Source organism: Staurois parvus, unplaced genomic scaffold, assembly GCF_062004578.1.
Source record: "Staurois parvus isolate SC_StPar_1 unplaced genomic scaffold, SC_StPar_1.0 ptg000203l, whole genome shotgun sequence".
Lineage (NCBI taxonomy): Eukaryota > Metazoa > Chordata > Amphibia > Anura > Ranidae > Staurois > Staurois parvus.
Genome location: NW_028317999.1, coordinates 3,503,801 through 3,529,964, shown reverse-complemented (window position 1 = coordinate 3,529,964; position 26,164 = coordinate 3,503,801). Strand labels below are relative to the sequence as shown.

At 38.9% G+C, this 26,164-nt stretch overlaps 1 protein-coding gene across 1 annotated transcript in view; it reads left to right on the top strand.

Moving 5' to 3' along the window:
• RNF125 (ring finger protein 125) overlaps positions 1–20,042 on the top strand; it is a 42,919-nt gene extending 22,877 nt beyond the window's left edge. Inside the window, exons 2-6 of the mRNA XM_089678361.1 lie at positions 489–642; positions 3,254–3,348; positions 6,735–6,834; positions 11,757–11,861; positions 14,042–20,042. Of these exons, the coding sequence (XP_089534487.1) occupies positions 489–642; positions 3,254–3,348; positions 6,735–6,834; positions 11,757–11,861; positions 14,042–14,128 (541 nt within the window). The 3' untranslated portion in view covers positions 14,129–20,042. The remainder of the gene's footprint in view (positions 1–488; positions 643–3,253; positions 3,349–6,734; positions 6,835–11,756; positions 11,862–14,041) is intronic.
• Positions 20,043–26,164: the final 6,122 nt, after the last annotated feature.

Here is a 26,164-nt window from a genome sequence, read left to right as displayed (position 1 = left end):
CAAATAGGATACAACAATGATTTCTCATGTGCTCTTACCTCTTCACTTTTTTGGTGCTATATCCCTGGGGAAGGGAAGCCATTGGGTAGAAGGAGACTCGTTTCTCTGTCCTAATTCTTATTGAATGGTTGTCCCCTGAATCATAGAGATCATCTCTGTGAACCATAACTACTCCATTTTTTTCATTAGTCTTGCAGACATAGGGCACTTGGCCTCTCTTGCCTAATGCTCCCCTTCTTCTTGGCTCATTCACCCAAAGTTAATGCTAATCATCCTTACATGGTGCAAATCTATACATGATGGCTACAAACCTCTCAAAATCTAGCTACTTATGTTTATTCCTACCATATTATTATATGTAAAAGCCCAATAAATACTACATTAACAAGACACTACTAGCATTACATTTTCCAGAATTTCTGATAGACTCACAGGTGTGCTCATTTAGGATCTGCAAAAAACCACTCTTTTTATTTCCTGTCTTGTAGGTTTTGTCACAGCTGTATTAAAGCAAGTTTGAGGAATAATGGGTATGCCTGTCCATATTGCCGCACTCATTTGCCATCTGAAGGAACACTTGCTGTGGACATCATAAAGAAGATGAAGACTGTTTTTCAGAATTGTGAAGAGTGCAAGGAAAAGGTAAAATCATCCATACACCGACCTGTTCTGGAAAAAAATGTGTTATTATAAAATAATTTCATAGCGTACACAAAAAGTTGGAAAAGATTGCCAAAGGAAATTGGTATTGTAAGAAAAAGATATGAAATATTAGTAATGTTCACTTATTTATTCTTTCTACTATTCTTTTCACAATCCAACAAAACCGTTTTGGTGTTGCTGTTCTTTGACAGGTAAAAAGTAACTTGCATGTGTAGCCAGCATGAAAGGACATATCTGGATGAGTTGAGCCTAACACCCTCTCCTGGATGTAGGCTATTTTGGTTATTAAAGTATATTTCCACTTCTGCAGCCAAATTGGAATAATACCTACTTTATATTTGGGACCTTTCTAAAACCTCATAGAGTGCCGCTCCAAGCACCAGCTTAAAATCATTGGTGACTGCTCCCGCTGATAGGTGCATCTAGTAAAAACTCGTACCAGCTCAGCATGCAATGCCTAGTATTGAAAATAGGATGCCGCTCACCAAAGGCTGCCCAGTACAAATATAAAAACCGTCTTCAGCCTGTCTCCCCCCCAGGCCACGCCCCTTTAATGCATTTCACCCTCCCACAGGGCTTAATGTGAGAGGGTGAAATCTGTTAGACGTGGGTAGCATGGGACGAGACAGGCTGAAGCTGCTTCTTTACTGGGCTGCCTTTGGTGTGGCATACTATTTCAACTACTAGATATTACCTACTTTATATTTGTTGTATGTCCCCATTCACATTACATAACTTAAGAAAAAAAAATGAAAAATTGCAGCTTACCTTTGTTTTTCTATTCTGCACCCTTTAGCAAGAAAAAATCCTACATATTTCCCTTTTTTAATGAAGGGAATGGGCAGCTGTGTTTGCCTTAATTAACCCTATTGATATTGTGCATTATCAATTACAACTAAAAGGTAATTAAAGGTTTAGAGGCTTTGGTTCTTGCACTGTATGTTAATGAGGACAGGCTTAGGACAGGCTCACTCTAATATTGTTCAAAAAACCTTCTCCTGAGAAACATCTAAAAAAGTAAAAAATATCTTTTAAAAATTAGGCATGCGTGTATATATTGGGGTTTTCTCAAATTTGACTGCTAAAGTGGAAATACATCTAAAGTCTTGACTCTGGACAAACAGTGAAATACGCAATTAAACTACATATAGGGAGGCTGTTTTACCTGCCGAAGGAATTGTATTTTTGTCCATCTATTCCTGAGGCTTATATTTTCTCGTCACAGTTGGGCAGATGGCACCACCTTTCTGTTCCTGTAATAGATTGTAGATGGGATACGGTCCCCCACCCCCAACCAGCACTAGCCTGCTAAAAGAACAGTGAAAGAGCCTCAATAGACCGATCAGCTTCTTTCTTTTTCACTCTGCTCTCTCCTCATATCAGCATGTTCTTTGTTAGTGAAATTTTATGCATTACTACTGATTGACTCCCAGTCTTGCCCCTACCTCTTTCAGTCCGAAGTACCAATGTATAATGGATTCCAAGAGGCTGATACCAAAGTCGAATTTGGGTACTTACAGTGGTTGGATAAAAAATATATATATTTACCTTATTCCTCACTTCTGCAGGCTTCCTTTATTTGTAAGACTGGTCCCTCAAAGCCACTTCACTGCCTGACTGGTCTGCATTGTACATGGGGCCACCCTAGGCCCTGGCCACATCTTAGGGTGTTGGACAGTAAAATATATTTACTTATTCCTCATTCCCTAGGCAAAATGAGCAGTTAACCCTTGCAGTGCAGAGGGTGGCCTAATGTAAGGAGGATAAAGTTTTTTCCACAAGGAAAAGAAGGAGAATATGTATTTAATAACATATATTATTATTTATTTAAGGTACTTGTATAGTGCCGTCAATTTACGCAGCACTTTACATATTTATTGTACATTCACATCAGTCCCTAACCCTCAAGGGGTGTACAATCTAAGGTCCCTAACTTGCATTCATACATACACATACTAAAGCTAATTTAGACAGGAGCCAATTAACCTACCAGCATGTCTTTGGAGTGTGGGAGGAAACCAGAGTACCCAGAGGAAACTATGCAGGCACAGGGAGAACATGCAAACTCCATGCAGGTGGTGCCATTGTTGGGATTCGACCCTAGTACTGCCAGGCGGAAGGTGCTAACCATTTAGCCCTATTCTTGTTTGTCCCTTTTTAAAAGAAATGACTTTATATTTTCTCTATTCACTTCTAGCACAGAAAACAGCATTGTTGACACTTTGGGGTTGATTTACTAACATTGGAGAGTGCAAAAAAATCTAGCGCAACTGTGAATAGAAACCAATCAGCTTCCAAGTTTTATTGCAAAAACTCAATTGAACAAGCTGAAGTTAGAAGTTGATTGGCTACCATGTACAGCTGCACAAGTTTTAGAGTGTTCCAGTTTTAGTAAATCAGCCCCTTTGTGAATACACATGACTAATACAGAAATAAAAGGAAAACGGACAAAAAATAAATAGCTTTCTTTACTTAATTCTTTCATGTCTATATTTTTTTCTTTTCCTTTTGACCCAAATCAAAAAAACAGTTGTGCTGTGAAATATGCTTTCTATTTCGTACTTAACTAATTATAAATTTTTATTTTTAGATTTGCCTGAGTGAAATGAGAGCACACATGAATATATGTCAGCAGTACATTACAAAATACGGCCCTCTGGTAGAGCTGGGAAAAGCACCATGCAGGTATGTCACGTCAGTGCTTATGAATATACTTATGAATGAAAGTGCTTATGAATAAATATCATTGGTGGATTTATGTGCATTTCCTTTTACCTCTTGCTGCCATGTTAAAGCCTACACTCCTTGCTGCCCCACATATTTGTCCATGGGTGTCTAAAGGTTTCTGTGCTGAGAGTGTGCACAGTGTGCATTCACAGCACAGTGACCGAGCTGTCAAAGACAGCTCCCAGTCTCTTGTAATGATTGGGGACTGGCAGGACTGGCTCCTGATCATATGACCACTGTGACAACCAGTAAAACTACTACTGCTACAAAGTGGCAGGGCTGCACAAAATCAAGTGTGTGGAAATTTGTATTTCCGGTGGTTAGGGATGTCAATCACTGGGTCCCGGCTGGAGATTCCCCGCACCCAGCGATCATCGGGGAAAGCTGACAGGGGAGAGACCTGTGTGTAAACAACACAGGTCTCTCTCCTGCCCGCAAGGATATGCTGCTTTTTATTTCTGCACAGCAGAGAAATGCAAAGCAGCATGTTTCCCTAGTAAATCACACACAGCACATCATGTAAAACAGCACACAGTTAACCCTTTGATTGCCCCAGATGTTAACCCCTTTCTACCCAGTGTCAGTACAGTGTCAAGTGCTTTTTATTTTTATTAGCACTGATAGTGTCATTGGGATGTTAGTGGCAGTAAGTCAGTTCCCACCCAGTGTCAGAATGCCCGCCGCAGTCCTGCTATAAGTCGCTGATCGCCACCATTACTAGTATTAAAAGGGAAAAAATAAATAAATAATATATATATATATATATATATATATATATATATATATATACATACAAATTACAGTATATATACTGCCATTTGTAGACACTATAACTTTCACATAAACCAATTAATTTACATGTATTGGGATTTTTTTTTTTTACTGGATATGTTTTATAGCAAAAAGTCAAAAACTGTTTTTTTAAAAAAAATTGTTGGTCTTTTTTTGTTCATAGCGCAAAAAATAAAAAATGCACAGGTGATCAAATACCACCAAAAGAACGATCTATTTGTGGTAAAAAAAAGGACATAAATTTCATTTATATACAGCATTGCATGACCGTGCAATTGTCAGTTAAAATACTGCAACGCTGTATCGCAAAAAAATGGCCTGGTCAGGAAGGGGGGGGGGGGTATATCCTCTGGAGGGCAAATAGTTAAGGAGCAAGTGAAGTCCACCTGGGCCTGATTTACCAATCTTAGGTAAAGCGAAACAGCTTCACTTCATGCTTGAGTCCCCGGTCACACTGGTGCGACTTGTTTCAAATCAGTGCAACTTTGATTCTGTCGGAGTCTCACCAAGTTTGAAAGTATTTCTTGCACTACTTTTTGCAAAGTTCAGGTGCGACTTGCATTGACATCTGTGCATGAAGTCATACAGATGTCTTCCAAGTCATACCTGAAGTCACACTGACATCCGATTTTGAAATCGTGCAACTCCAAGTGAGGTTGCACTATTTCAAAGGTGGATTCAGTATGACCGAAGACTTAGTAAATTGGATCCAGGACCACTTTACCTCATTGAACTTCAACTTACATTTAAGTGAATTGGATGCATTGTATCACAGACAGCATCACAAAATAGCATTGATGTTGATTTACCAATGGAGTATGGGAATTAAACTTAGTTTAGTGAATAGAGTAGAGCATTTCAATCATCCAAGGATGTACAAGGCAATATTCCATGTAAGGAACATGCTGATAGAAGGAGAGAGCAGAGTGACAGAGAGATGAGCTCATCAATCTGATGCTTCTTCTACACTGTCCAGGCATAGACTGAAGGAAAGGCAGTGTTACCTAACTGCAACAAAGGAAAATAACACCTTCTGTACTGCTAGACAGGGCTGTGCTGTGTGGTAAGCTCTGTGTAGATCTCAGGACTGGATGAACAGATATACTAATCCTTAGGCAGGTAAAACAACTCCCATACAAATTTAATTCTTTTTTTTAACTTTGCCTGGAGTTCAGCCTAAAGTAAAACTACACATAATTGACATCTGCAGCAGAGAATAGATATTTGTTCCAAATTAGCTTATAAATAACATTTGTTATGTGAATAATAAGAAAAACTATGCAGGATGTTTCTTTAAACATTCTACCAAAAAATATATATATATTCCCACACACAATGCAGCAATGGAAAAATAGTTTGGGACATCAAAGCATGCTGAACAGATTTGCAGTTTGGGTATGCATGCTTTGAATTCCAGAATGATTTTATCATTGCTTGATGTAAAGGGTTAACAGAGGTTACAGGTTTACTAAGATGGCATGAAGAAAATATATTAACCAGTCACCATAGTGTGCAGAAATAGATTTCTGTGTCTCGGCCAGCATTGTGTAACCTCTACTTTCTAGGGCGTTCCTTATTTACTGACATAAATAAAATAAGGAAAATGTTAGTCGTCTCCCCTTTAATGCATACACCGGGGTGCATAGAAAAATATGGCTCCTGTTGCAAAATGCCACTCACTAAAACAAAGCTCCAGCACTCTATAATTCCTGAAGGATCTCAAGGAATTTTAATGCTCAGGGGTTACAACCCTTGGATACTGTTTTTGTGACTTGTACACTAGCACTTGGCATGCAGAGATGTGGAGTAGGAAGTTCTTCATGTTCTTTATGCTACCGAGACACACAGGGGTTGATTTACCAAAACTGGAGAGTGCAGAATCTGGTGCACTTGTGCATGGTAGTCAATCAGCTTCTAACTTCAGTTTGTTCAATTAAGCTTTGACAATAAAATCAGTGGTTTCTCTGCAGAGCTACACCGGATTTTGCACTTTCCAGTTTAAGTAAATCAGCCCCACATTATCTGGTTATCCTGAGCATGGTTGGGATCTGACAGAATCAAAAGTGCCCAATGCAGGAATTGTAATAAGAAAGAGCAGTATTGTATGCAGATACAGTAACAATCTTTCCTTAGAGTTCATTATGTTATTGGTCTCTAAATGTCTATCATTTCTGAAATTTATTGTGTTTTCTTCCTATACGGCACTTACGTACACAGTTGATTTTCATGCTTTCTCATCAGTACATATTCTGTATTATTCATCGAATCCTTTGTATGTTATATTCCTGCTGGTCATTGCATATGTTTTTGACTGATTCTCTGCTGTTTCCTATTCTAAAAAAAAATTCTTAGTAAAAGAAAGAGCAGTATATAGCTGGCCTAAAAGAAATGCATTTTCTATTCATCAACAAAATTGGAAATTCACTTTAATAGTATGGTGCTTAGTCAGTTAATGCACAATTCTGCACTAATATTGTAGTCGCACTGTATTATCACTAAAGTTCTACTAGTTTTCTAATTTTTCTCTTCTAATGATCTCTGTTTCTTTACAGAGTGGTAATGTATACATGCCCATTTTGCCCGGAGCAAGTAGATGAAGATGGTCTAGTGCAGCACTGTTTGGCCTACCACAATAACGAGGAAAGGCTGGTGGTAAGGAATTTCCTAGAACTAAACAAAGTCCTAGATATCATTTGAATCTGAGTGTCTATGTCTACTCCTCTCCAACATGTCATAGATGGAAAACAGGATTGAACAGACAAAGGCTCGGCACTGTAATGTCCTATGTCAATTCTATCACCTTTTATGGTGTTGTATAAGCTCATAGGGAAGACATTTTTTAAAATGTCAGACTCTAGATTTTTTATGTACTGCTCTTCTAAAGCATGGCAAAATAATTTGTAGTTTTTTTTCTATTTGTTTGAAAAGTATGTACTTTATTGAAGTATAAGTACAGAATGTTACACAGTGGTAACGTGGTAATGGTCGCAAGGACATGAAGACAACAAAAACCATACCAAAGTTGTGACATTGCAGCAGATGTCAGGTACATAGAAAACTGTGACTCATACAGAGGGTCATTCCTACAATACCAATGGACTGAGTAGTGGCGGAGAGGAGGAGTAACATATTGTAGAACATTGAGATTCAGTTTTGGGGCTCTTTATGTTTGATCACATTGGCTAGGGGGAGGTACACAGGTGGTGGATAAGCAGTAGGGAATTGGGCCAGTAGGATGTGTCATTTGTAGGTATCAAAACAAAATCCTCCTTTAGCTAGTCAAAAGTTTTAAGACCCTGTGTTGATATTAAATGGTGTAGATAATAGATACCCCTGGAGGCCCATATTTCAGCATTGGTAAAATGAAAAAAAGCTTGGGTAGGTGCTTGTTTTGCTACAGGGGAGTAAAGTCATGAAATGTAGGGAGATTAGGTTTGGTCAGAGCCAGATCCTAGATCCTTTAGCTTTTAAATATTTTAAAACTTATATTCTCTTCCTTTATTTCTTATATACTGAATGCATAACTGTCAGGGTCACTATTTCTTTTACAATTTAAGTAAACCTGTATTCCTGGCACAAGTACAAATGAAAGGGTTAGATCACCTTTCCTGAACTTTTCCCACAAAAACCTCCATGCATTACAGGATCCTTGGCACATTACATACCACTACTTAGCCGGTAAAATTGTAGTTCCTTTCCTCTCCATATGTAGAGCCATGCATAGCTTATCAGCAACAATCCCTTGATGCTTGATCCCCTTTGTCCTTCTGAAATGGCAGGACAGGCTGGGCATTAAAAATGTGCCCCCAGCGGTCGCTCCGGCTCAATCGAGCTTCATGCATGCACATGGCACTCTCTCCTCCCTTCGAGTAGCAGCAGCTGAGACTTTTCTCTGACTGTCCTGATTGACATACTTGTTTTGGGTCAGTGACACAGAAAGTATTGAAGACCCGAGGAAGGTGATGACAATTGCAAGACAGTCATTGTCCTCCATCTCTGTTCTCTAGCTTCGCACACAACTCAATTGTTATAAAAACTTCCTTATCCTTGAATTCTGCGCTCAACTCATTTTGCTATTCTAAATTGTTTCATTGGCAAATGTCAAATCCTAAAATAGATACACTGTATTTTCTAGTGAATAATAATCAGAAAGACTCATACGTTTCAGCCACATAGAATGTCTAACCATGACAAGTGAATGATTATCATTAATAAATAGCTTTTTTATTGAGGTTACAGTAAATGATTCAGACTAAGCTAAGCTACAAAATCTAGTGTGTGGCAGCTTCAATACACTGAATCTTATTTTTTGTCCTGAATGTCGGCTTTCTTTCACAAAAGTTGTATTGTTTTTACGTGGCTATGAGTACAATTAAGATACAGAGTAATTAAGATTGCACAGCCTATAGCAAAACAGAAGTCATCATGGCAATGAATTGATTGAAGCTTACTATAGGCCTGCAGGTTTAATAGTTCAGAAAAGTATAAAGAGGATGTTACAGTATATTATAGTATGTATGGGAACAACCTAATGAGTCTGCTAAAAGTATGTCCTGGCTGTTGGGACCCAGAGAGAGAGAGAGAGAGAGAGAGAGAGAGAGGAATATTGCTGCATGGGTTATCAGCTTTCACTGATTGTTAACAGCATGGTAAAGTACACATCGGATCGGTTTCCCATGCACTATGTAGACAATTAATTAACAGTCAACCACAAGCTTCCTTAGTTAAAAGAGAAGTGCATCCAAAGTTCTTTTGGCTGTACTTCTCCTGTGGATCACAGGAGTGGAGTTCGTTCTGTAGTTTATTCTGCACTCCTTTGACCCATTACCAGCTGACAGTGGACTGAAGCTCGCTGTCGGCTAATGTCACTCAGCCAATCCAGGCTGGGGAAAGATCTCAGAGTCAGGATCCACCCCCGAGTCTGGAGCAGCTGCTGGCTCAGCCTCTCAGCGGGCCAATCCCAGTGAGAATGGGGGCTGGGGGGTGGCAGAGCAGAGAGCGGTGACTGACAGTCACTGCTCGCTGCTCAGAGCAGCTGTGAGAACTCAGCGGTCATGTGATCGCTGAGTTCTCACACTTAGAGCTGGCAAGGGACAGATGCGGCATCGAACCGTTGCTGCATCCGCGTAAGTATAATTGAGGAAAACAAAAATCTTATACTTCTCTTTTAAGGATATACTTCTTTCACTGTGGATGTGAACAGCACAGCAGTAAAGGAAGATGCAAGATGTTATATTGGTCATTCGTTAGTGGTCACAACGTTATTTTCCTGCTGTTGGACAGTATGTAATCATTCCATCTATTGATTTAGTCCACTGCCACCACTATATTTCGGGCAGTTTATTTATGTAGTAGATTTTGGCTGTTCCTCCAATGAATGGCCATATTAGCACAAATATTAGCAGAAGCAGCAGTTCCTGTAGTTGCAAGCGAGATAATAGCTCAGACAACTTGCACTATAAGAAGTATAAACATATCGCGGATAGCCGAGCTGTCATATCACATTTAAATGGTACAGTATTATGCCGTCATTGAAGCCTCAGCTCAACCCTGCCACACATTAGTCCACATGGGGAGCGGGCTATTGCTCAAGTCTTTCCACTCAGCACTAGGCAATGATTATATTGCATCTTACCGCACTTCTATTGGGATGTTCCATGTCCCAATCATTACCGTCAGTGGTGCAGTGCTCACCCAGGTGATCAATATCTTGCAGCACATCTGGCAGGTGCTTATATCTCCCAGTTTTTAGCTGACAGCTGTGCTGTGTCTCAGCTCTCCAAAGTTGGTCATCACCGTGTTGCTGCTTCGTGTTCTTCCCTGTTGCTGTCATGTTGACTGGGCATTGGTTAAATGATTTCACGTGACACTCTGGTGACATCAACGCATTTCACTTAAATACCAGCGTAGCTTTGTCAGAATGTCTAGAATGAGACATGAGTGCCTGGAACACCATTGGATTTCTGGCAGGATAAATAGGTATTTTTGCAGTTATCAAACAGATATAAAAACACTTTTAATGGTATATTTATAAGATCAAAAGGGAGCAAAGAAGATAAGTACATTGTTAGGGTATGCATATCCTTTGGCATAAGATGAGCTTCTGGAATTTTATTTTAAAGAGTCATATGGGGTTATTTACTAAAACTGTAGCATGCAAAGTTTAACTGAACAAGCTGAAGTTAGAAGCTGGTAGGCTACCATGCACAGCTACAACGGATTCTGAGTGCTCCAGTTTTAGTAATTTACCCCATAGTGTATAGCGAACGCACTTGATCAGTGCTTTAGCGGAAACCTTTCCTTTGTAGATGGGAGCTGTCATTGGTGATTTTTTTTTTCTTCAAAATATAATTTGCCTGGCTGTCCTGTTGACTATGTTGAATTTGTAAATAGTGAAAAATGCAGCGCAACAAAATAAATAAACACAATGATGCTTTTATATCAACTGTGAACCTTGAACCTGCTGAATGCATATTGATATACATTGACAGTAAACAATACTCCTCCGTGCTTGTGAGTACTTAGTAATCCAATATATACTTCCTGGTCATATATTCCAATGGATATATATAGACCCACATATAATCTGTAACATCCACAGTGCTTTGTGTTATTTTTACAACATAAATCGTGCAACTTTATACAACATAAATCGTATTGAATAGTCCCTTGTTATTCCACAATAACTTCGTGTAGACCAGCGTAGTCACACCACGGCATACAAGTGTACGGTTCTCCTGTATCACCCCTTAGTGCTCTAACACCGCCAACACACTTATGCTCTCACCTCAAAGTTTGACCCATAATAACAGGTCAAACTGAACTTTTCCCTTTTAACCCAGGCAGGTATAATGGTACAAAGTCTTCCCGCTCTTTGTTAACTCTTTGCCAGCACTTTTGTATTGATTCAATCCACTCCGCAATCATGTAAAAAAATACTGAATATAGTGTAGTATGTACAACTAAAGATATCCTTTATTAAGAATATATATATCCACTCACATTAAAATGTGTCCTCCTAACTCACTATACAGTGCTCCAAGTTGAATTCATGCTGTAATCCCTATTGCAAAATGGCGGCACATAGACTTCCGGTTTATGGCTTGACGTCATCGGCATACCCATGGAGTACGCCGATGACGTCAAGCCGTAAACTGGAAGTCTATGTGCCCCCATTTTGCAATAGGGATTATAGCATGAGATATATTCTGTTATTCTGAGAGGGGGTTAAAAGTTTGTTCCCTAACCATATAAGCTATTTATATTTACCACTGCATATAGATATTCAAGAATAAATTGTCTTTTTTTTAAACTACAGATTAATTAAATTATACAAAAAGGTTTTTAAACTACAGATTAATTAAATTATACAAAAAGGTTTTTATCTGATTAATCGAAACAACAATCGGCCAACTATCCGATTATGAAAATATCTGTGAGTTGCAGCCCTAATAACATGTTTGTAATTTTAATTAAAAAATTAGACTTTACAATCACTTGAAGCATGTGGTCAATACAACTTGGGGTCATGCATGCCATTGTAACTTTACCAATTATCATTTGTTTTCTCTTAGGTATGTCCAGTTTGTCACCTGGTGCCAGGAGGGGATTCCAGCTATGATTCAAGTTTTTTAAAGCATCTTTATGCCAGACACTCAATGTACTTTGAAAATTACATAGTGAGTAGTAAATGAGTTTTAACTTATTTTTCAATAAATAAATTGTGATATTACTTTGAAATATTAATATAGAATGTTCCAACAGAGAGCTATGTATCCCTCTAGACTCTGTGGTTGCTATGCATGATAATGATTTGTTAAATTTCAATATCAATCAGATGCATTCTACAACCACTTTCATATGGAGAGAGGTGGGAAGACAATTTAAAAACACTTAGGTGGTGGCTTATCAGCAGGAAAACAATAGCAATGAGACATGGTTTTCCAGCCTGTCCAATCATTTTTCTTCCTTACAAGCTTCTTCTGGTGTTTGGCGATGTCTGCTGATGCCATAGGTGCCTCTAATGTATATGGGCAACTGAGCACAGATGATACATTGAAATTTTAGTTAAAAAAAAAGTTACAAAGCAATAACATGAAAGAAAGAAAAAAATAGAGATGGTCTGGCATTAAAAATCTCCCTACTGTGGTTTGGGTAGCAGGTAATCTGAGAACCGCAAACATAAAGGATGCAGATATTACTATACAATATAGCATTTTGTCTGTAGTTCACTTTGAACTGTCTTTCAATTATTATATATTGCAGCTTAGACTTCCATAGATGAGATGGCTGCATCATCTTTTTTTCGAGACTTTTTGTATCTGTATTTTAACCTGATAATCCTGTTATTACACTACCTATTCCTGACTATGGTGTCCTCCTCCACTGTATTTATAGAAGGAGCAATTGCTGTCACTGAGGCTGGACTTCTAACATGACTGCCTGTCACACTTACCCCTAATACAGGTGGTCAGACAGTATAGCTGGTTTCTGTGTTCCTGCTTTTGCTGGTCTTATACACAATACTATAGTGCCTGTCTACCGTTCAGGCGCTAACTGAGCACAGCAATCAGGTACTTGTGGTTGGCAGACAGGCAGGGTGGTTCAATGTCAGTCCAGGTACAAGGTAGGCAAGGTTTAGAATAGTCAGGGTAGATAAACAGGCTTAAAGCATGTGTTAAACACAATATCACAAGCACAAGACTGCAGGTTTTGCTGATTTAAAATTGGTTTGGTCTCCACCCAGAGACTAGCCACAGTAATCACCTTGCTGGTGGACAGACAGGGAGAACGTATCACAACCAAAAAAAGGATGCCGAAATGAGACCAGCCCTTGTTCATCTGCATGATGTTGGGGGATGGGGGTGATGGGTTGCACAAGAAAGATAATTGTTTTCACTTCCAGTTCATATCAAAGACTTTTGCATTTTTGGCAAGATCATCTGATATTTTCTGGACTTTCCAAAATGTTAGTCTGAAAAGTGAAAATGGATGTAACAACTATTTCCTTGTACTGAGATGCCACAATATATCACTTTTTTGATCTTGGGTTTAGATAATTATCTTTCCTAGGGAAACCACTGCTCTCCACTTCAGTAACATAATAAAATGCTTCCATATTGAATATGTAATCTCATCCAAAGGTAGAAACATGACTGAGCTACCAACTGGTCAGGTCTGTTGGCACATCAGTTCCCCAATCTCCTGAGACCATATGTCCAATGCCTTGGCATTTAATCAAGTGACTGGTGCCAAACACAGGTGGCAGACTTTACTGTCATTCAGAAAAGCAATCTCTGGTAGATTGCTGTTCAAAGGCAGCTGAATGGCAGTTTGCAGGTAATCAGGAGGTGATACTGCAGTCTCATTGCATTTAATGGGTTCACATGGCAGGTGTATTGTCTACTGAACACAGCATGCCAAGGGAAATTTGCCACACTGTAAAGCTTCTCAGATCTGCGAATGTGAGTGGACCTGAGTGGTTGCCTTATAAGTTGTGGGTAGGTGGGCAGGAGGCAGTAAAATTGTGATCAGCCATCTGTACTGCTCCTTGCCCACCTGTGTGAACTTACCCTAAATCATGAGCAATGATTTCTTCAGGGATGGTATTTAAATGCATCATTTAACATCTATTAGTACAGTAAGAAAGATCAATCAAAATGGATCAAAGGGTATAAGTATAATACAGGTCAGTTTTGATTAGCTAATGAAAACAAATGCAACTGACATTTAAACAAGCTAAAAGTGTTCATTAACTAATATACTGTACTGTATCATTTCATTTTAATGATTTGTTACATTGTATGTGCCTGTATTATTGTTCTGTATTCTCACTGGATGTCCTGTTTTTTTCTCACAGGATATAAACATAGTGGAAGAGGCTCTTATTGAAAGAGTAATAGATCTCTCTCTGATTCACTACATGAGGCACTCTAACAGATCGTAAGCATCATCAAGACAGAGGCAAGATCATCAATGAGGTGCTTAGAAGAATTGGCGATGTTTTTTTTAGGGGTTTACAAATGAAGGCACAACAGCTTTCTTTTCTAGCAACCTGTCGTGGGTAAAGAACACAACACAAAGCAACTGGTAGTTGTGTGTTATAAAAAGAGGTCATATTTTGTTATGATCAGAACTGGAAGTCTTTTTTTTAGTTGAACCTCTAAGGTTCATAAATGTTCCTTTAGAGCAGAAGTTTGCAAATTGTAACTTTGCCGCTAATATTGGACTTTAGCATGTCTTGGCTGGTATTGCATGCTTGGTCTTCTACAACAGTGTTCAGTTTGTCCTACCTCTGCTTCTAAGACATCAGACATATTTTCTGCAGCAGATACATACACAAAAACAAAGTAGCCCAGAAACATTTGCATCAAAAATGGGTAAATTACTGACACTTACAACGCCAAGGATACTCCGTACTTATGTCAGAATATAAACCACTAACCTGAATGTGTCAGAAGAAAATATGAGAACAAAAAACTGAAAAACAGCTAAAAATAAATTAGAATTGTATGTAAACCTAAAACAACAAAGTGCAACAAATCTTCCATATTTTACTCCTATTTATTAATAATTAGTATTTATTATAATTAGTGTTCCAAAACAGAGTCACATATATGTTTGTCCACCTTAGAATGTTGGGGAGCCGTGTTCTAGCTCTACTACCCTTGGGATAAACAAGCTCAACAAAAGGTCTAGAAAAGTACAAATGTTGAATAATTACCATGGTAAAACTATTTTTGCCTGTTAATGCTGGCTGCAGACCTTTAGAGGACAGCTGAATGTGCAGGCACAATCTATCTACCTTTAGGTGGCACTGTCTGCTGGTAGCTCTGTAAATACACATCAATGCAGGTGTATGCTATGCAGGTAGGATCGGAAAGTCCTCCTGACCCCCTATGTACCAGCTTACAAAGGATAAAAAATAGTGATCATTTCAGCTAGATGGATCACTATTTATTTCCAGCTGTGTTGGCTGAGGGCATCTGGCATTGTTTGCCGCTGCCCATTAACATTTAACAAGGGCTGAATTTGTTAGCTGTCACCTTAGTAATGCAGATTGCTCGTTTCTGAATGGAACATCACCCAGAATCCTCCTAGCATCAGTCTTGATAAGATAGGTAGACCGGTATGGTGTTTTGCTTTAAAATGTTGAAATGACAAATTCTGCAAAGCTGGCACATGGATGGCAGGTTGGATGGATGACTGCAGGAAGTAATATTATCATCCCTGGTTCACATATATGCGGCTGTTTGGGCTGCAGTTTGTGCGGGCACGAGAGCCCATTCATTTGAATGGACTCCCGTACACCATGACACGTAGGGAAGAAGTCCCTGCACTTCTTCTGAAAATGCAGCCTCGGTTCCTAATACGGTTGTGTTTTCCAGTGCGGGCAGCGTGCCATTAGTACTAATGGCCCGTGGGTCCGCATTCCTCTGTGCGGGTAGTGCGGCTGCATGGATTTTCGTGTGGATCCGCAGCGGCACCACCCGCACATATGTGAACCAGGGCTGTGAGTTCAACATAATATTACAGTTCACCAGTGTCCTCCTTGTTTAAGTTTATCTTTGTATTGTCTCTGTGATTTATTTTAGTTGATACCTGTTAGGAGTAAAATCCCTTTACATTATTCCTTGTAAAGATTTTATTAAACATATTGAGAAAATGTCTGTTTTGTGACCATATCTGTGCTGTGATTCTAACTTCCTAATGAATTTATATAAGTATGGTATAAGGAAACTCTTACAGAAAAATCTCAAATGTGTAGACTCTCTACATACACATAACTTGGCTTAGAGACATTGATCAACCAGCCAATCAGAAGAGGTTTGATTTTTAAACGTGTGATATCAGAATGACAGTTGTAGACTGGTTGGTTGCTAAGACCTTGTTTCTATGGCATATGCTCTTATTTAGAAACATTTTGTAGTCGAAGAATATTGTACTGTGTTAGCCATCCATTAATTGAAAAAGTTTGGAGGGAAGGGACACTATTTATTGGCTCACTTAAGTTAATAAAGATGCATGCTTCTAGGATGCTTTAGATCCCTTCTTCAAGGTTTATGCACTTCAGAAAAATAATATTTTTCTCAAACATGTAAAAAGCTTGAAGGGAAGTTATACAGAAAGATTGCATCTTCAATGACTTAACTTACACTTAGTGAATTAAGAGTATGACTTAGGCTCCAGTTTTCTGAATTTTCATATAAATATTCCCAGTCACAGAAAATACAAAAAATAAATGTGTTATATATATATTTTAGAATCACAAACATTGATGAGTAAAGACTGGGTGTATCGGAATACATTCAGACATTATTTCATGTGAGGTCATATGTAAGTGCTTCTTATATCTGTTGCCTAGAATATTTATTCAAACAGTAAATATGTAGGCTAGAAACCAGTGCCAACGTGCAAAACCTGACATTAGATTCAGGTTAAATGGCTGCAGTGCGGTGCGATGCATTAGATTGTGTCACACCATGCTGCAATGAAAAAAAAAGTACTGCATGCAGTACATTTTTTCAGCACAAACCACTGCAATGCTCTAGTGTGAACAGGCTTCACAGGGAGCAAAGCATTTTGCCTTGTCTTGTGTTGGGGCAAGACTGCCCAAGCACTTAATTTGAACATACCCTACACAGTGGATGCTGAGTCCACTTAATAAATAAATGATTGGTGTTCCCTTGTTTATGGAATCTTGGGGTTAATATTGCTGCAAGCAACACTGTAATGCAAATACATGAATTGCAGTATATGTCTGTAGCTGCTTCCAATGTTATTTTTCTGTATTTTGTTTTAGTGTAAGAAGAAAAAATGATGACCATGTTAATAAATGCTGTAAAATTTTTAAATCATGTTTTTTTGCATATATTGCCATCAAGTGCCATTTTGGACTGCGTACCACATTAGTGAATATAACTCTTGGAGTTAACTTTAAGGTGCCCATAAATAATAAATTATCTTCACTGGAAGCTGCTCTTATTATAATGGAAAGCATTGACATCCTTAACTCCCAACACACAGATGCTATGCCTTACCCTCTCTTAAATGCAGCTTTTCTCTCTTTGTACAACTGAGAACACAGTGGTGGGATCTAGAGTCTCCATCCCTGTGCTATTTTTAAAGGGTGCCTACTATCAGCAAAAAGCTAAGGGGTCATGAACCAGGGGGAGAACCCGTCTTCATGCAACTGCAAGCTAGCCTCTTGGTAGGAATGTCACTGTATGCCATGTGTGGGTTTCACTCCCATAATTGATGTTCTCTAGTGGTAATGCTGGTACCAAGGGTGCATAGATATATGGCCAAGTGTTATACAAGAGGTCATGTCTATGTGGGAAAAGAAAGGATTCTTTGGTGGTTGGATTGTGCAGGCAGGTCCAAGCACCATGCAGTCGCTATGTCAAGTGTATGAGATACAATTAACCCCATTTTAATATCTCAGGCCATACAAAGCAAAATCAGGACAATGTATGTGAATTAACATGTCTCTAGGTAGTGCAAGCGGTTGTGAAATATACGAAGCTTCACCAATACATACAACAACCAGAATGCTCTAGTTTTCCCATAACCATGGTTCATTAAAACAGAACTCCAGGCCAACAGTTAAATTCATGGCTGAAATACATATACGAGAGGGGTTTTACCCACCATTATACACATACTGTATGTGAGAGCCGTTTTTTGTCCAGCCAGTCCTGGGATTACGTAGCTCTGCCCCACAGTGCAGCCCTCTCTGGTAGTGAGGGGACATGAGATTTCTCAGCTGCAGTTTTACTTTCACTTACAGGTCCCCACTTTGTGACTGGACAGTAAAGGGAGAAGTAGAACACTAATGAGTTCATTTCTCTGTTATTCCTCTTGTTCCTCAGCATACTTCTTGCATTCCTACACACTTCCTTAGCTCCTTCCTAAGCTCTGCTGTACAGGGACTGCAAGAAGCTGATACAAAGCCATGTTCAGGTACTTACGCCGCTTGCACTTAAAATACATTTAATGATGTATTAATGAATACAGAGCTGCAATCATTTGTGCCTTAATATCTGACTGGAGTTCAGTTTTAATATGATAAATGACTACTGAATACATGATAGATAATATGTATAAGGTGTAAACACCTAAAAGTAGAGTTTATTAAAATGTAAATATAGATTAGTAATGTCAGCTACCAGGCAATCACCGTGTTGTGCCCAGAATTAATAAGGAAGTATAATAAGTGTGCCTTTGTATAATCATATCCTTGTTTTAGTGTAAAATGTCACTTCTATAATGTAGTAAAAACTGAAACATTTTCTTATCAGTGCTTGGTATGATCAGCTACCCTGATTGTGTTGGGAACTGTTTTTTTAAAAATGTGGAGGAAAGGGGGCATGCTGCTTAAAGAAATCAGATTAATTATTCTTACAGTATCTTTCAATAACTCAGTCTACACCAACAGCTACTGATAAACTGAAATGACACGCCATGATCCATTTGGCGCCTTCTGTAATTAAAATGTGGCTGAAATGATTACATTTGCCTGCAAATTGCTGTGTAAGGGCAGCATAGGGTCATACAAGTTATATGGATCTACTGGTATACTGCCAGTTCTTTTATTATCATACTACTTTTTTGCTATGTACAACTGAAAAAAAATCATTGTCTTACTGCAGGGAGATTCCATTTAAAGCTGAATTGACAGATATTAATCATAGTGCTGTATAGCTAACGTTTTACATGATTTCCACTTTTGATGAGTAAACAGCTCTAGAATATTAGTGGTTTGGCAGTTTTGAAATCACCAGTTCTATTTAGTAAAGCAATGACTAGCAGTTATTACACACTTCCATGGTTGCGGTGTGGCTTGGCAAAATTTATACCACACTTTGCGTTAGTACCAAATGCAACCCATTCAGTTGAATAGGGCAGCACACACTGCAACCACTCCACAACCACATGTAATGCATGTGGTTGCGGCATGGTGTGGTGGGCTTTCAATGATGATCATAGGTGGTGGGAAGACAACATATTGCCTCTGTCAAATGCCTCTGAAAAGCAATCCACTACAGATGCTTTTCAGAGGGATAGCAATGACAGTTGCACATGCAATCAAACCCTTAAAGCCTCTTACAGGGTGCACTCTTCCGTGGATGGTGCAAAGGTTAATTCAGCATAGCTGTGCCCAGCGTTACATTGCTTTACTTTGTAAAATGAAGCCAGACAATAACAATTCCAGAAGCATAACATTTGGTAATAATGAACAGCTACATGTCCAGTTCTTTCATTTTATAAGGTAGGTGAAATTGTGTGGCTACAAAGACCTGTAGTCATATGGGGAGTGCAGCTATAGGAACATGCAATCTGATTATATGCGAGTGCAAAAAATTGAAAGACTACACCTGAACAATTTCTAAAAGCAACATGCTTTCTTTACCTTCACTTTTTATGCATCAGCCCCAATTCATAACAGTATCAAGTAAAATGTAATTTTTATAACAGCTGGTTATGCCAACCATTTATTTCTATGATGCTCCATTTCTTCTATTTCTCTCAGTGCATGCTGGGACATGTCACATGGTTCCATCATATCTGGAGAGTCACATGTTCAATGAATCATGCAAGTTTACTTCTCTATTAATCAGACATATGCATGCCACTAATGTATAGTTTACTTAGTACAATGTAGATATGTATATTAGCAATGAAACTTTGTAAATGAAACAGTTAGTTTATAAACTTTTTTTGTGGTTTGTTAAAAAGATACTCTGATGTAACTTCTGATTTTTAAATATTCTTGTTACTATATAACTTGTATTATATTTTCTATTTCCCATTTTTAGCCCTAATTTGGAAATGTCACATAATAAAATTGTTTTCAGAAATGAAGTTTTATGTCGTTTTTGTGTTTTGCTTACTTGAAAGTTAGTCTTGCTTCTGGTGGAAGGAAAGAAAACTGCTCGATTCCCTCATCAACACAGTCCGTTTTGAGGAGGAATTCCTCATGCAGGACTATTGTGTTTCATTGGCAGTGAGCCTTCCCTGCTGGCCGAACGTAGTGATTATTGTTGTCGGCTTTAGCCGGCCTCACTAATCACAAAAACCCAACAGACTGGTTGATGTTGATAGATTTGAGATTGACAGATCAACTTACGTACAACCAGCGTGCCGATACATTGATTGAAATTCATCTGGTCCCTACTGAACCAGCCAGGTTATGTTCCATGTGGCTAAATGGTTAGCACTTCCGCCTGGCAGCACTTGGGTCGTTGGTTCGAATCCCAACCATGGCACCACCTGCCTGGAGTTTTGTATGTTCTCCCTGTGCCTGTGTGGGTTTCCTCCAGGTACTCCGGTTTCCTCCCACACTCCAAAGACATGCTGGTAGGTTAATTGAATCCTGTCTAAATTAGCACTAGTATGTGTATGTATGGATGTGAGTTAGGGACTTATGCACCCCTTAAGGGTTAGGAACTGATGTGAATGTACAATATAAATATATGTAAAGCGCTGCGTAAATTGACAGCGCTATATAAGTACCTGAAATAAATAATGTATAGCCAGTTTAACGCTGTTAAAAGTAGATGTAAACTGTAGTTTTTCAAGCACTGTGTATCATAAACAATTGCCATGCATTTTTCTTACAGAAAATTACTGATTTCAACTTTTTTGCATCGTTTATTGTGTCTCAGTGCTGCTGATCTCCTGTAGCCACTCCCTGTCTACTTGCATGAGGTGCTGCATGGCATTTTTCAGGATGAGTTTACTTATGGTGACAATGGGTAACTTGTCTCCTCAACAAGCACTGGAACAACTGCCTATAGTTTTCTCCATGCATGTAACACAGGAAGGCAATTGGGAGACAAGTGTTGTCACCCTATAAAAGGAAGTGTTTAAACTAGGACATGATTGGATCATAATGTGTTATTTAAATGAGAGCTCTAGATTTAAAAAGATTGAAAATTACTTTTCAAATTATATTCAACGTATTAAAGATTATATTAATTTTTTTGCGATAAAGTTTACATTTTCTTTAAAAAGGTACACACAAGCCAGAACAGCAAAAAAGCTGATTTAATAAATAAACCACGCTGCTTTAAACCTTCATATACTAAATATAAAACTTGACTATAACAGACATCCAATACACAGTAACATGAAAGCTACGTATTCATATAAACAGTGAATAAATCCAAGTAAAAAGTCCCAGATAAAAAAGTGCTTGTGTAGGTATAAATAAAACAGATGCTTCACTTCTCAGTGCCTTCAGTGTTCCCATACAGACAGACACTCACCACAATTTGTTAACCTACTATTGCTAGTCAGGTCAGTAGTGCTTGTGTTTGGGGATATACGCTAAGTCTCCAATGGCTTGTTCCTATGGGTCCTTCTCAGATATTTTACCATCATGCATACAAATAAAATACCAGGAAGGATCTCATACCATAAAACCATTTGATTTTATTAAAACACAGAAGTATTGTAAAAAAATTCACACTCACATTTGTAGGTGCCTATAAGAACAAGCACTGTGTATGTATGGTTTGTATAGGGAGGAAAAGATGGCTGTGCATGTGTAGAGAACCAGTGTGTGCTCCAACAGCAGGATATGATGTCACCGGAAGTGACATCAGCACATAGACCACACCTCGACCAGTTTCGTCCTGATTGGACATCTTCATAACAGAAAAAAACTTGGAATAACCTGTCTTTTTCCAGGAGCATTGTAAAAAAACATGCATCTCATTTGAGAAATTACAATCACTGATAGACCGCAGCACTATAGCCTACAAGAATTGACAACAATTCTCACACCACATCCCAAAGAAATAAGAATGCTAAGAATTTGGACTTTTGCCAACATGTAAAACCTTTTCAGACCAATATCAATATAATAACAATCTGATATTTTGTTTTATTTCAAATTTCACAGTATAAAAACCTCATAAAAATCAGCTTTTGTCAAAGCATATTGTACATCAATACAACATTACACAAGAAGAACCTTTTCTAGCTGGCTCTTCTCTTACAACATACAACAATATAGTTTTAAATGCAAAACCAAGCCATTGTGGAATACCCTACGCTTGGTGAAATAAAATTATTATAAACTGAAGGCTGCAACCAAATATAGCCCAAACAGTGCCATAAACAATCTACCACAAATCATGGGGAGCTACTCAAAAAAATCAAGTACACACAGTATATAGTGATAATATGAAATCAATTATAAAAACAATCCATGTGAAGCAAAATAAAAACTCTGCATTTATATACAACGGATAAAACAAAAATTCATATTATGAAAATAATTAATGTAAGTCCACACAAGTGCTGTGATGAAAATCAATCCAAAGACAACAATGTCAGTGTATTGTCCTCCACACACATAGATGGCTTCTTACCAGATGATTTGATCTTGACTGCAGAGATCAATATGTGCTTGTGTATGTGTGCCCCTGCACAAAATGCAGTTCCCTGTACTGTAAACACACTGGTTATTTCACCAGCACCCTCCAAAGAGAACCACAGGAGTCACAATAGTGTTATACCATTTAAAATTGCTTATTATAAATAAGTCAGGTACTTACAAGATGCAAGAAAACTCGACCATAAAACAAACAAGCCGAGGATATGCCCATGGCATGCGATGTACATCACCAGCTAAGCCCCGCCCTGAACAGTATAGTTTTGACATAATCCAGTGGCTAAATGGTTAGTACTTCCGCCTGACAGCACTAGGGTTGTTGGTTCACGACACCACCTGCCTGGAGTTTGCATGTTCTCCCTGTGTCTGCATGGGTTTCCTCCAGGTACCCTGTTTTCCTCCCACCATCCAAAGATTTGCTGGTAGGTTAATTGGTTCCTGTCTAAATTGGCCCTAGTATGTGTATGTATGAATGTGAGTTAGGGTCCTTAGATTGTACGTCCCTTGAGGATTAGGGACTGATGTGAATGTACAATATATATGTAAAGCGCTGTGTAAATTGACAGCGCTATATAAGTACCTGTAATAAATAAATAATATTCCTTTGTCTAAGTTTTTGCTTACTTCATAAAAAAAAAAAAAAATCAGATTTGTTTGACAACTTCTGTCTTTTGTGAATCCATGCTGTCTGTTGCTTAAAATATTTTTTTCTAGCAAAAGCTCAGTTACAGGGTATGTGGCCTTTTATTAAACTCTCTATTATCTTCCCAACTAAAGAATTAAACTAACCAGGCAGCAGTTGCTTGGTAAAGATCCCTTTTTAAAAATAGGCAGCACATTGGCCTTACGCTAATCCAGTGGTACCTTGCCAGTCATTAAGAGTCCCTAAGAATTAGAAAAAATGGCTTTGAAAGAACAGAGCTCAACTCTTAGGGCACGTGGGTGTATGCCATGTGATCAAGGTGCTATGTTTGCCTTTATTCTATCTAAATATTTCTGGACCATATCAATTAGTGGTTCTTTTAGGAGTATGTCAATATTATCCCCATTATGGACCTCATACTCCTTTGTATACACAGGGCTGAAGAAGGTATTTATTAAATTTTCCAGCTCTTTGTCCCCAGTCACCAACTCAAATTATTTTGTAAAAGACCTATGTGCTCAGACCTGACCTTTTTACTGGTAATATGTTTGAATGAAGTATTAATCTATATATAAAAGTATATATATTGTTAATGAATTATAAATCTGAATTAGCCTTGCTTGGCTCTTTGGAGCTTTAGCGGCCTGTGTTTAATTCCCATGAATATTTGACCAATTATCTTTGGGTGCTAAAACTATTTTAATTGCAAAAAAAAAAAAAAAAATCTTTAATCTGTGTATAATTGATATCCTCCCTGCTGGTAGGTACAGTTAGTTTGCCTGCCCCTAATTGGCTCTCTTACCATCATAGTAAGATAGGGGGATAGTTGTAATTAGGTGTTAAGTCCCCTTTTAGAAAAGTCCCTCCTTAGTGATATCATGGGTGTAGTTAGGGCCCATATAAATGCCAGTGTGGATGGGGCCCAACGTAAATGGGGCGTTGGACTGAGATACTCCAGAGCTGACTACAAGGGGCCTTTGCTGGGCTGTAGTCCCAGAACATGGGGGGAATCGCTGTAGTCACCCTGTCCCTCTTGACCTTCAGTGGGGTGCACAAGGCCTTGGACAGAGTTCCCTTAGGTGAGAAATGGTGAAACCTGGGAATGATTATGCCATCTGGGAGCATGCCCAGCTGAGCAGAGCTATTGAGGGGACATCGGGAGAGAATGGCATACTAAAGAAAGCAACTTGATCCCTGTTGACCCTCAGCTGTGGCTTCTGTGACTTGGTGATATAAGCCTAATGCTGTAGACTTAGTCAACATAGGCAAGTGGTCCCAGCTCTGTTGTGCTCCCAAGTGAGTGGTTATTCTATTTGAGAAGAAGCGGGGCAGGGACTTGTACAGTGTGGCACCAATATCCACCCAATTGTAGTTCCCCTTACATCCCACTTTTGTGAACTTCTCGTTCAACAATTTGGAGCACGGAGGAATATTATCTGTATCCATAGATGTTGACAATATTTATTAAGGGTATAAATGTGTGAGATAGCGAGCGCACCAATAAGAAGCTGCTGATGCACAAAAAGGAACCACAAAGCCTTTCTAGGAAAATGACATGAAAATAGGGTGTGCAGCGCTATACAAATAAAACACACTATCTAAAGTATGGCAAAATATGACCGAAATGGAAAAGTCCTATAAACTGAATGTTAAACAGTCCAAGGTGGTAAAATGTCAGTCCAAAAGGTATACTCCAGTGATGGAGTATAAATAACTTCAATCCAAATGGGTATATTCCAGCATCCTAACATGAAGGTGTAGAAAAATTGCCCACTCACCGGAAGTGCAATTTAATGTGCACATAGAAATTCCATGAAGCCGGAGGTCCCATGAAGGAATAGCTTGATGATAAAGGTGCCCTCTGGTGGTAGATGGGGTGACGGCTGCCAGAGAAGTTGATCTGGACCAATATCCCAAATTGTCCTGCCTGGGTGGACTCCTAGAATGCTGGGCTGAGATGTGGAGGCTCAGTGCCAGGTGATAGAGATGAAAACGCTCATGGTGTAGTATTATAAAAAGTATTTAATGAGTATATATCATTATGATAAAACAGTAAAACGTACAGGGTTAGAGTACCAGTATAGGTATAGTGTAAACGAGCTCTATAAATGCACTGACCAGTGAATACAAATGATGGCCACCGGACCTCCTGATCCGGTGGCGTAACGTCAAGGCGTGCAGAGGCTCCTCCTAGACGCGCTTCGTGTAATAACACGTCTCCTGTAGGGGTGATGCCATCACCCCTACAGGAGACGTGTTATTACACGAAGCGCGTCTAGGAGGAGCCTCTGCACGCCTTGACGTTACGCCACCGGATCAGGAGGTCCGGTGGCCATCATTTGTATTCACTGGTCAGTGCATTTATAGAGCTCGTTTACACTATACCTATACTGGTACTCTAACCCTGTACGTTTTACTGTTTTATCATAATGATATATACTCATTAAATACTTTTTATAATACTACACCATGAGCGTTTTCATCTCTATCACCTGGCACTGAGCCTCCACATCTCAGCCCAGCATTCTAGGAGTCCACCCAGGCAGGACAATTTGGGATATTGGTCCAGATCAACTTCTCTGGCAGCCGTCACCCCATCTACCACCAGAGGGCACCTTTATCATCAAGCTATTCCTTCATGGGACCTCCGGCTTCATGGAATTTCTATGTGCACATTAAATTGCACTTCCGGTGAGTGGGCAATTTTTCTACACCTTCATGTTAGGATGCTGGAATATACCCATTTGGATTGAAGTTATTTATACTCCATCACTGGAGTATACCTTTTGGACTGACATTTTACCACCTTGGACTGTTTAACATTCAGTTTATAGGACTTTTCCATTTCGGTCATATTTTGCCATACTTTAGATAGTGTGTTTTATTTGTATAGCGCTGCACACCCTATTTTCATAATATTTATTAAGGGTTTAGTA